We start from the raw sequence: 11,859 nt of genomic DNA, 5'->3' as shown, positions 1-11,859 counted from the left end.
TGCAACTGCTGACGGAGAGTCAATGGAGGACGTCTCGCATAGCAAGGTCGACCGAGGTCTTGACCAGCCTCGGTTCGATTAAAATGGTGAGCTTCCGGTACGGTGGATGAGGGACCAAGGAAGCGGCCTATGAGTGAAGCGCTAGGTCACCTGCGAAGGATCCTAGAGGGTGCTGACCATACGGTGCTCGGGCTCTGGGTCGCCTAGGATACCCACGCGTGCGTCGAGGAAGATATTGGAACAAGGAGTAAGAGTTGTTTTGTGAAACCGGGCATGGATCTGGTTGACTGACCTTGCTGGTCCTCAACGGATGAGTCCATGGCTCTTTTATATGGATCTGTTGGTTGATCTTGCTGATCTTCAACGAGAGTCCATCTTGATAAGTGATTATATTGCCGAGTATTATGGGCTAGGAACTATGGAAACGGCCTCTGTGTGGACAGGTGGTGAGCGTTCTACTTGCCAATGATGCCATAGATACTCTGATGAAGGAATGATGGGAAATTATGAATCAACTGGATAAATTGGGAGATTGTGATCAGTGGTACTATGGTTTCATTAAAGGATTGTTTTAAAGTTAGCTGATGCTAAGAAAAAGGCAATTTTCATATTGGGTGTGTAAGTGGTGTGGCTAGTTTTATGTTTGCATGAAATTCTGGCTAGGGGGCCTTGGAACTCTTTTCCTTGGTACCCGGGACAAAACCTAACCAAATTCCAAATTGGATCCCATCACTACAGTGGTTGGGCGGTTGGCTAACCCATGGGATCGGATGGGGTTAGGCTGGACTGATGGATCCATAAACCGAGACTCAATTTCTGTTATTACGATAGATGAAGTAAGTCCCGGATAGTAATTGTTCTATGGATAGGAATCAGCGGCTGTGCCTCTTGATGGGGAAAAAAGCGTTGATCCCAATGATCCAAGTGCAAGTTTCTTCCTTGATCCGACCGAGTATCTTTATAGGTGCAGTTGCTCGGTGGGAACAGGGGGATCTCACATGCATTAGGAGATCTATGCATACATAGAGAGCTCTCAACATGCATAGAGAGCCAAAAAAACACAAAACCCTAAACATCCTAATTCTTAAATTAAAAAGTAAAAGCAATTGCAAGAACATATTAGGAGAAGGAGAAGAGGAGAAAAGAAGAAAGAAGGAGAAAAGAGGAGAGAGAAAAAAAGAGGAGAGGGAGAGAAAGAGAAGAGGGAGAGAAAGAGACCTTCTCTAGCTGTAACGCGCCGTTCTCTACGAAAAAACCAGAGAATAGTCTCTCGGCTGTAAAAAACTTACGAGCGTCGGTATATGCTGCGGAATATGCGTCGGTATATACTACGGAATGTGTGTCGGTATATACATCGGAATAAGTGTCGGTATACGCGTCAGTATACGCGTCGGGAAAGGAAAATTTGAAAAAACCCCGCCCGACTTGTCTCCTCCAACATTACGAGACGGACATACCGACGTTCGACATTTGCGTCGGTATTTTAGCGTCGGTATGCCCTCAAGCTCTTGTAGTGACTCGATGTGATTTCTTGCCTAGGTGCCAACATTATTTTTGGCATAGTGTAGCACATGTGTGCACCATTTTGGAATTGATATGGTTAGGCACATTGTACATTATTATTCTAGATACCTAAGACTTTGAACAAAGGCTACTTTAAAAAAAATTGTGTGAAATATTGCTTATGGTGAAAGCATTTAATTTTCTATTCATAGTGCTTGGATTCTACTATTTTATTAGTTGATTTGGACATGACAAATCTCCATGTACAAGATCCTTTGACACTAGGGGACTTATCACACTAACATATCCAAAAGCTCTTTGGAGAGACAAGGACTCATCATCTACGTCCTATACCTATAGAGTAGGATGACACAAACTAGATATATATGATAACAAGGCTAAACCCAAGTAATGGAAATCTACCATGCAAGTCAGAGCATGCATATAAGCAAGTGTTTAGTCGAATGGCATAGAAGTGAGCTAATAAAGCACCAGAACATTGAAATCTATTTCTTTAGTTAATTTCTTCCAAGTTCAGAGGGAAATGTATTTCGATCCTTAGTTTTCTATAAGGTTTTTAATGCCACTTTTCCTTTTGTATAGGTTTTGGTGAATCTATTTAATTCGGTAAGTCAAGACATTTTGCCCAATTTTTGGGACATCCTCATGTGGATGTGCCTTTGCTCCTCTCTCTCTCTCTCTCTCTCTCTCTCTCTCTCTCTCTCCCTCCTGCTCTCTCTCTCTCTCTCCCTCTCCCTCCTGCTCTCTCTCTCTCTCTCTCTCTCTCTCTCTCTCTCTCTCTCCATGCAAGACTTTCCTCTTTGCACATGTAGATCACTCTCTCTCTCTCTCCCTCTCTCGCTTTCCCTCTCCTTCTGCTGGTGCTCCCTCCCTCACTCTCTCTCCCTCTACAAAATTGCTTGAACACCCATTTAGCCCACCCCTACCCCTCCAAAAAACACTTCAAATCCTATATCTCTAGCTGATGTGTCATAATGGAGAGAGAGAGAGAGAGAGAGAGAGTTCCATCCCAAAGTACACTGCATTTCTGTCACATCAACTAGAGACATGCATTGCCTATGTTGGAGCGAGATCCAACATAGGCAATGCATGTCTCTAGTTGATGTGACAGAAATGCAGAGTACTTTCGGGTGGAACTCTCTCTCGAGATCCAACATAGGCAATGCATGTCTCTAGTTGATGTGACAGAAATGCAGAGTACTTTGGGGTGGAACTCTCTCTCTCTTTCACACACACACACACACACACACACACACACACACAAGCGTGCGTACATGCATTGTTTGTGCTGGGGACAACGTTCTTCCTTTTGCTCAGTGTGCTGTGTGGTGGGGGAAGGAGGCTTGGCAGGCTAGTTGGGTGGAGAGCTGGGGCAATTGATGAGATAGAGACTCAAATAGGAGGAGGAGAAACCGAGTGAGGACGAGTATAGATGGAGGAGATGGAGTGAAAGAGGGGATGTGGTAAAGTTCAACCTTAGGTTCATAAAAAAAAATCCCTATAAAAATGAATATTAATTATAGCATATATAAACAAGATAAAATCAACAAAACCCTATAACTAGTAGTTCTGTCCATAATTCACTCAAAATACACTTGTACTAGACTTGTATCAGCATGTGTCCATTGTTAAGAAAACAAGGAGTACACCCTATTGATGTTCACAAAGGCGTGCCTATTTAGAGAGAGAGAGAGAGAGAGAGAGAGAGAGAGAAGCGGCCTAGCCTAGAGAGATAGAATAGGATACCAATAATTTTTTCTACTTATTGTGCCTCTAAAACTTCCCTACCCCACTGAAAGCTCAAGTGAACACTAAGGCCTTTATATGGCAGGCCAAAAAGTAGAAAACATATCCAATTAAGAAAAACTAGAAAACGTGTGAGTCATCCCATATCGAATTATAAACTACATGGGGAGATCAAACCAAAAATCACATGGTCCTCCGATGGGGCAAGTCCAAAAATACAAACCCAACAATGCTCAGTCTCTTGTCGTAGGAGTTTTTTAAACTTTTATTTTGCAAGAGTTTGATATATATTTGCAAGGTTTTTTTTCCCCCCCTTGCAACTCATGGGTTTAACAAACAAGGTTTGAACGTAGGTTCTAACCACTCCTATAGACGAGGCCATTCGCACATACATCACCCTTGCATGGGAGTTTCAAGGCACGTGTGAGTCTAATGATAACCATTTGTAATCTTTTTTTTTGGAGAACAAGTGTAATTTAATGATGGGTTTACATGGATAATCAAAATAAACTCCTCTATGTTATGCCATTAGTGGTTTACATGGATAATCAAAATAAACTCCTCTATGTTATGCCACTAGTGATCTGCATGGATAATCAAAATAAACTCCTCTATGTTATGACATTAATGATCTGCTCGCAAAGAGGGCTACAGCTAGTCAGTCGAAGCTGGCGGACCTGCAAGCATTATAAGCATAACGATAAACTCGCTCAGCTAAGAGATCGGATAGAGAACTATGATTTACACCACGCATGCAATAATGATGGATTCCACAGGGAAAAAAATCATTGCTTACGTTGATCACTTTACCGTGTCGAGGTGACAAAGCTAAGGAAAGAGCCGGATCATCACTAATTAAGAGGCCGCAGGAAGAGTCTGTTCTTGAACTTGTGGTACTGCAACTTCGACCGCTGGTGGCTTGGGGGCGTTCTTCATCGTCTTGATCGCCCTGGCGTTGAGGCTGCTGGCTTGAGCAGAGCTTGCTGCACTCGGACTTCCTATTCGGCTCGTGTTCACCCCCGTGTGAGCATAATCCACACCGCCCTTTGCCACATGTTGATCTACCGGGTTCCTCCTCGCATAGGGTGACCTGTGCATGCACTCTTCATACTTGGCTGCAAATTTTGTTATAGCGCACCCCTTATGTGGGTAGTTGAAAAATGGATCCGCTTCCACCTGCAAATACGATATAACTTTCATGATGATTCATGCACTAAAGGTATTTCATCCAAGCCAAAACCATCCAAAGTAAACTTTCTTTTTTCAATGCAATGTATTATTATAATTGTTATTCTTATGTGATACAAGAGAGGGTACTCAAATACATGGTATAATAATAATAATTATTATTATTTGATGCAAGAGAGGGTACTCAGATACATGCTAGCTACAAGGGTTGATTCGAACCATGTAGCTCTCTTTTGAGAGGCAAGGGCGTAAACGATGGGCTAAAGCCCAAAAGACGACAATGGATAAAGCCAACATGGTTTGAACTCGGGCACGTGCCTAGTTAATCAAACCCCCTATTACGGTTTGAACTTGGGCACTCATCTCGTTAATCAAACCCCCTATTACAACCTTGCCAAAGGATGTGCAATGAAAGATTTCATACCAAAGGACGACTGCACCAGCCATACTCTTGAGATGAAGTCTGTGGTACTTCATATTTCTCTGTTGGAGCTAAATCCATGGCATTGGACATGCACACATTGCCTAAAAGCTGCCTTGCCTCATCTACCTCCTCATGTGTCACTGCATAGATCAAGATGACAAAATGTTTAGTTTGTCTTGAATGATACTTGATTTCATGTTGGATGAGTCTTTGTGAACTCACAAGTAAGTGCGGGCTTGTATTTGTTGGGCTTCTCTGGTAGGTACACCACTGTTCAAACAAAGACAAATGACCGTCATCAATACATTCTCAAAGCGTGTAATAAAGTTGGGGGTAGAGAGAATAACTGAGCAGATAGGGCAACGACCTTTTTCCCTTGGACACATGTTCGATTTTCGCCCCATCCCTCCCCCTCACTCCACAAAGGAATGAAGCAAAGTGTGTGTATGTTCCTCCTCACAAAAATAAAAGTGCATAAAGAAAACGTTTTTGATATTTCTAATTAAATTTTGAGTCAAAATATTAGATTGTCTAGGACTAACATGATGTGCACTTCAACTTTTAAGGCTTTCCAAGGTCTTATACATTAAAAAAAACACGATTTCACTAAACCAAGGTAAACCCAATTATTTAAGGCTTTCCAAGGTCTTATCCATTAAAAAAACACGATTTCACTAAACCAAGGTAAACCCAATTATTTTTGTGATATGTCCCACACTTTGTCATTAAATGTTTACATGAAGAGATGATTCAAAAATCATGAGATCTTAATCGGGCAAAAAAAAATATTTGAAGGAACAAAACTAACTCAGAAAGCAAGTATTTACAATGTAGTTTCTCAAAGCAGGATGCACGTTCACTTGGAGATCAATACACACCATGACTTTTTATCTTCTCCATAAATACACACCATGAATTTTTATCTTCTCCAAGGAAGACTCACCTCATATGCCCATCGACGCCTCCATCATGTTTTACTGCCAAACGCTTGTTGAAGAAATTTTTTACGTGTGTGAAAAATATGTGAGCAAATTTATTACTAGGATTTTCACATTTCCCTACGATGATAGTGGCTTATGAGGTAATGCACCTTTAAAGACTACTACTAGGTAAGTCCAAGCACTCAATGACACTCAATGAAGCACTTCAATGTTATATTGTGATACATGAAATAGATGATCACAATCTAAGACCCTTGATTTTTATGTAGTTGCTAGCTACTTAGTAGACAAACCCTTAGAATAAATTTGCGTTCTAATAAAAAAACCCTAAGTTGACCCTACACATGGTCTTGTAGAAAAAACAACCACAGTAAAAAATCCAAACCCTAATGAGACCTAGTTGATAAAAGTTCACCTATTTTAGTATACAAAGAAAGTGTAAAACCCTAGCTTTGATATGTCTCCAATCCAAACTTAGGCTCGTTGCTAAAACTTCCCCTCCTTTGCTAGGAAATTGCATACACTAAGTGAAGACTTGACAGAAGTCACATACCATTTGATTTGAAATACATAGATAGCTACAAGCTCCATCTCCTCAAACAACATCAATTCACATCTCCAAATCCCTACTTTGATACCCTATCTATAGCAAAGACTGAGTCAATAACTATGATTTTGACTAGGCTCTAAATTAAAACTCTATTATTATGGTATGAATATAAAAAATATATTATCTATCAATATGAAAGTAAAGAAACCTTGGGAGAATCTTTCAAAACTTATGTTGACATATTGTTTTTTTAAAGTTTTTTTTTCATTTCCCTCATCTCTAGCTTTTTTTTTTCTGTTTTGTTTGGTGTTTTTGCATTTCCTAAATCTCTACCTTTTTTTTTTCCGTTTTCAAATGTTTTTTTTTGTTTTTTGTTTTTTTCCTGTTTCTAGTTCTTTGCATTTCCCTTAGGTCTGGGTCTCGGTCTCGGTCTCGGTCTCGGTCTCTCTCTCCCTCCCGCAACACCTCTGTGCATCTTTCTCTTTCTTAGGCGGCGGAAGAATGACATTGGAGGGCCTCAGCAAAACGAGTACTTTCTTTGTTACAAGGAAAAGGTTTGCAATTTCTTCTTACAGGTGGAAGGGTTGATGGAGAACTCGCTCCGGAGCTTGAGTTTGGAGTCCTCCTTGAGGCAATGCTCCTTCCAGATGGCGTTCCGCGAGACTGGGTCGATTTTGGCCGAGAACATCCCGCCATGGCCCGAACTGCTATTCGCGCTCTTCACCACCACACTGTTTCCTTTGGCGGCGCCGGCGCCGGCGCCAGCCTGCATCTTCTTGGGTTGATGCAGGAGTAACCTGTCTCTCCCTCCTCTCTCTCTTGGCAGTCAGCCGAGCGCACCGGCAATTAAAAAAACAAAACGCTTCAAATCTGAACCTAACCCGCCATTCAAACACAAAACCTTGTACTGCTTTTTGTAATGTGATGTCAAATAAAGCAGGTGTAAGTTCACGTTCTATCACACAGATTAAAACGGTTTCTTAGGTTGCTTAAATCCTTATATAGTTCTCCTATAAGAAGGGCCAAAAATGAGAGAACATTAACAAGGGATAGAGGATTGCAAGGTTGTCCTTCAAAGCCCATCTTAAGCACACCTGCTTATGAAAAATCCTTATATAGTTCTCCTATAAGAAGGACCAAAGAAAGAGAGAAAATTAACAAGGGATACAAGATTGCAAGGTCGTTATTCAAAGCCCATCTTAAGCACACCTACTTAAGAAAAATCCTTATATAGTTCTCCTATAAGAAGGACCAAAGCAAGAGAGAACATTAACAAGGGATAGAGGATTGCAAGGTTGTCCTTCAAAGCCCATCTTAAGCACACCTACTTATGAAAAATCCTTATATAGTTCTCCTATAAGAAGGACCAAAAAGAGAGAATATTAACAAGGGATAGAGGATTGCTAAAATCTGAAGGTTGTCCTTCAAAGCCCATTTCAAGCACACCTAATTATGAAAAAGGGGTACCACTCATCCAATCATGGTAAATACTTTTGTAGGCCCCACCACTGCTGCAAGCTGTGTGATGAAATCCGTAAGTGAGTCATTGCTGCTCAGTCAATTGCAGTGGTTTGCCTTGCACAATGTTGTTAGGACCATGCATTGTAATAAATCATAATTCCTCCAAGGATAAAAAGAGAGAGAACATAATACAATTAACACTATTACGGATTGAACAAGTGATTATGAATGTTTCTCCTTAAAGAGTATCCTAAATATGGTTGGTTAAAAATGTGATCAAAGCCAACATTGAGAAATCTTAAAACACTCACTTTTTGGACACTTTTAGTTTTTAACAACTCATCAGTAAGATTTTTTAAAAAAGTAATAAAACTACTATACATTGGGGCTATCACAAGAGAGAAAGAAGAGCGCCGATCAGGGATTTCACTGACGTAAACGAGAACATGTGAACATGTTAATAACACAAAAAATCTTGTGATCACATGTTATATTCACAAAGCTTTCACAAGGGCCTAAAAAAATTATCTTTGTCAGGCATAAAAAATCTTCTTAGGTGGCCACTGACCTGCTATTATGTGAAGATGGTAACATGAGAACATGTGAATAGCTTATTCCCATGTGTAGCCAAGCTTTTAAGGGGTTCCCAAATGGCAAGTGACCTATTATTTTGTGAACGGTAACATGAGAACATGTGAATAACTTGTTCACATGTGTTATTATCATAAAAAATCTTGTGATCACGTGAATATTAAATCCCTGGTGCCGATTGCAGTGGGCTCTTGTAGTTTAATATTCTTAATTGAGGTGATCCTGCAAAATTCAAAGATGTTAATGGTCACGGGTACATCGCAGTGTGAAAAGGCTGGTTAAATCATAGTAGAGGTAGAGTTGTAGTCCAGAGAGCTGGTTAGGAGGAGTGTTCCCTAGAGTCTCTGTGTATCTCCTCTCTTAGATACTTGGTTTAATCTATGTCTACTCAATTGTAGTTGTTGCACAGTTGGATGTTGGTTCATTGTTGTGAATGAAGATGAAGTTTTGAAGAGATTGTCGCCGAAGGTCTATCATTGGAGGACCCTAATAGTTTTCTGTGTTCTTTTCTTTTTCCTTGAAATCCCAAGTCTTAGGGATGTTGAGACTGTTGTGTTTTTGTTTTAATGAAGAAGGAGTGCCCGGAACCATATATCTTTGAGAATTGATGAGGTTTTGTGCCATAGTGCCTTGCTTGTGTTGTCTTGATTGATATTATGAAGGTTGAATCCCTGAGGGAGTCAGTCTGATGATTGGGAAGCTATTTCTAAGTCAGCATCAGTTGAGTGAGTACAGTCTAAACTAGGTGTCTAAACATTAAAATCATGTGTTGGAAGTGTGGAGAGGACCTAGGGGGGCTGGTTTGTTTGAGTGCAAGATAAATGCTTGTGAGCCTAGTTTGATAGACAGTTTAGGGACTGTCAATCAACAATCAAAAGGGCTAGTGGAATAAGAGCATCTATGACAGCTCTATAAATAAACTTCAATTAGTTGAGGGTTTATTTACGATGGAACCTAGATGGGTTTGAGTGTTGTGTGTATAGAGTTGTTAGAGGACACTGGAGGAAGAATTTTGAATCTATTGAATCAGTTTACTCGCAACTATATTGTCCTATTGGCAAATGTTTCGGGCCAAAAACATGTTTTGGGTGCGTCTAGGTCATTTGGATTAGTCAAGTCCAGTGGCAGGTAGGAATTAGCTATAGTAGTTAGCTAGGTGTCCAAAATTCTAGATCCAAGTAATGATTTTCCCACCTGTTGTCACATAAATGATGCATTATTACACATTGTATAAACGACGATAGAAATGACGCTTGCAAATTGTAGGGTAACACTTTAAATGACATTCTCAAAAGTAAAAAAACCCAAAACAGATGGGTCCCACAAATTCACAAGAGCCATCTACTACTGAATACTTCATCCACATCCCACGATCTCCTGCAGCTTCTTCATGCCTATGCATGCCCTCACCTCATTTCGGCCACGCCGCCTTCTTGCCAAGTTTGTGTGTGTGGGTGTGTGTGTGTGTGAGAGAGAGAGAGAGAAAGAGAGAGAGAGAGAGAGAGAGAGAGAGGTGATGTGTGTGTGTGTGTGTGTGATGTGAGAGAGGGATGCATGTGTCTGTAGAGAGTGAAAGAGAGAGGTGTGTGTGAGAGTGAGTGAGAGAGCGATGTGTGTGTGCGTGAGAGAGAGAGAGAGTGGTGTGTACATTAAACACACACACACACCTCTTTCTCTCACTCTCTCTCTCACATGCACACACATCGCGTCTTTCATGATTTCATGCCCCACCTTACCACTCGCACCCCCTGCCACCACTTTCACCTAGATTCATTTCCATCATGATATTGACCACATCTATGAGGACCATCTTTCTTGCCACATTTTAGCTCTTGACTTATCCCTCCCTATCTCCACCATTACATCGAGCTCTCCTCCATCATCCACGACTCCACCCATGCCAGCTTCCCATACACTACATTCTCTACAACAAGTTTGCTAATGGGATCCCAACCCTAGAATGGATGCAAAACCACCAGGCTTTGCCTCTTATGTGAGAGGGAACATGGGCTGATTTTAGCACATAAATAAGATGCAATGCATCTTCTGTAAATTCACTCACCTTCTCGCTAGATAAGAACAAGAGTTAAACCAGCTCTTTTTGAGCAAGGACAACTCAGAATCTTAGCGCTTTCTTGAAGAAAAAAGAGCACCTACACCTATCACAGATCCTAGCCTTTGCCAAGCCTATGCACGATAGTTGTATGATGTGATAGACCAACCTATACCATGAATGTCACACATGCCTCGGTCTACATCATCTTATCTCTTAGATTCCCCCAATGTCACTAGGTCTCTTAAAAGGATACACAATTGGAGAGCAAAAGATCATGAGGATCTATGTGTGGAACATTTTGCCCACACAAGCACCATGTATTGGCTCCCATTCTTACCAGTTATTTTAACATAGCACTCTGTGAAGGCTTCCCACCCTCCTAGACTACCAACACTATTGTCCCCATCCATAAAGTAGGAGACCCCATGGCCTCAAGTAACTAAAGGACTATCACGATTGGTCACACAATGGCCAAGTTCTATGGGGAAGTACTAGAGGACATGATGATCTCTATGGAAGAGAGGATGGGAAATAGAGCATTAGGCTAGGGAGGCTTTAGGAGAAACTTCTCCATGCTGGACAATATCTTTGCTGCTGTAGGGCTATCATAGAGGTCCTGAAAGAGACATGTGTATTGTTGCTTTGTGGATTTCTACAAAGCCATTGACTCCATCCCTCAATCCTGTTTGATTATAGCTCAGTGGTTTCATGCACATAGAATACATATGGACTATCTTCCCCTGTTTCAGTATAGCCTAGACTCCCCCCTACCTTGATCTCTCATGATAGGAGATCAACTGGATCATCCGGTTAGATCTACTCAGACTATATATACACTAGACATGGGTGTCTCTATGAGAGATTGGTAAGACGTGTGAGTTATATAGAGATCACTTCTTGAGACTCTCTGAGGATGGATTATTTGAGATCTCAAGGTACATACTGATACACGTCAAGGTACATACTGATACACGTCATGGATTATTTGAGATCTCAAGGTACATACTGATACATGTCAAATGCTATGCGTATCACGATTGGCCAGCTCAGGGTATCCTCCCACCGCCTCACAGTAGAGACTGGGAGAGCTGAGAATACCCCACATGAGGAGAGGACATGAAAAGTATCCACCATAGGAGCATTAGAGGATTAGTCCCATTATATTTTTAGGTGCCCGACTTACTACGAGATACAGATGGGGGAAATCCCACTGCCACTTCTGAGAGGGATTCAGACCACTCACATGAGTGATAAAATTTAAGGATCAGAGGTGCCTGGACATGTACTTGATGGAGCTCAGACAACACATGGATGTAGTTCTGAGGCAGCATGCTAAGAGACAGCCTTGGCTTTGACAGGACACCTCACAGAGGGCTAT

General features: G+C 41.2%; 1 protein-coding gene across 1 annotated transcript; it reads right to left on the bottom strand.

Annotated features, from left to right (window-relative positions):
- Positions 1–4,085: 4,085 nt before the first annotated feature.
- Positions 4,086–7,170, bottom strand: LOC147611922 (uncharacterized). The gene is made up of 4 exons (XM_086783603.1): positions 6,947–7,170; positions 5,105–5,152; positions 4,883–5,022; positions 4,086–4,446 (listed from the first exon to the last, which is right to left on the bottom strand). Exons 1-4 carry the CDS (start codon positions 7,143–7,145, stop codon positions 4,126–4,128), a joined length of 708 nt encoding a protein of 235 aa, XP_086639729.1. The 5' UTR covers positions 7,146–7,170; the 3' UTR covers positions 4,086–4,125.
- Positions 7,171–11,859: the final 4,689 nt, after the last annotated feature.

Source organism: Cibotium barometz, chromosome 46 (assembly GCF_041138505.1).
Source record: "Cibotium barometz isolate CiBa-2024 chromosome 46, ASM4113850v1, whole genome shotgun sequence".
NCBI classification, from domain to species: Eukaryota; Viridiplantae; Streptophyta; class Polypodiopsida; order Cyatheales; family Cibotiaceae; genus Cibotium; species Cibotium barometz.
This window is presented reverse-complemented; position numbering and strand designations above follow the sequence as displayed.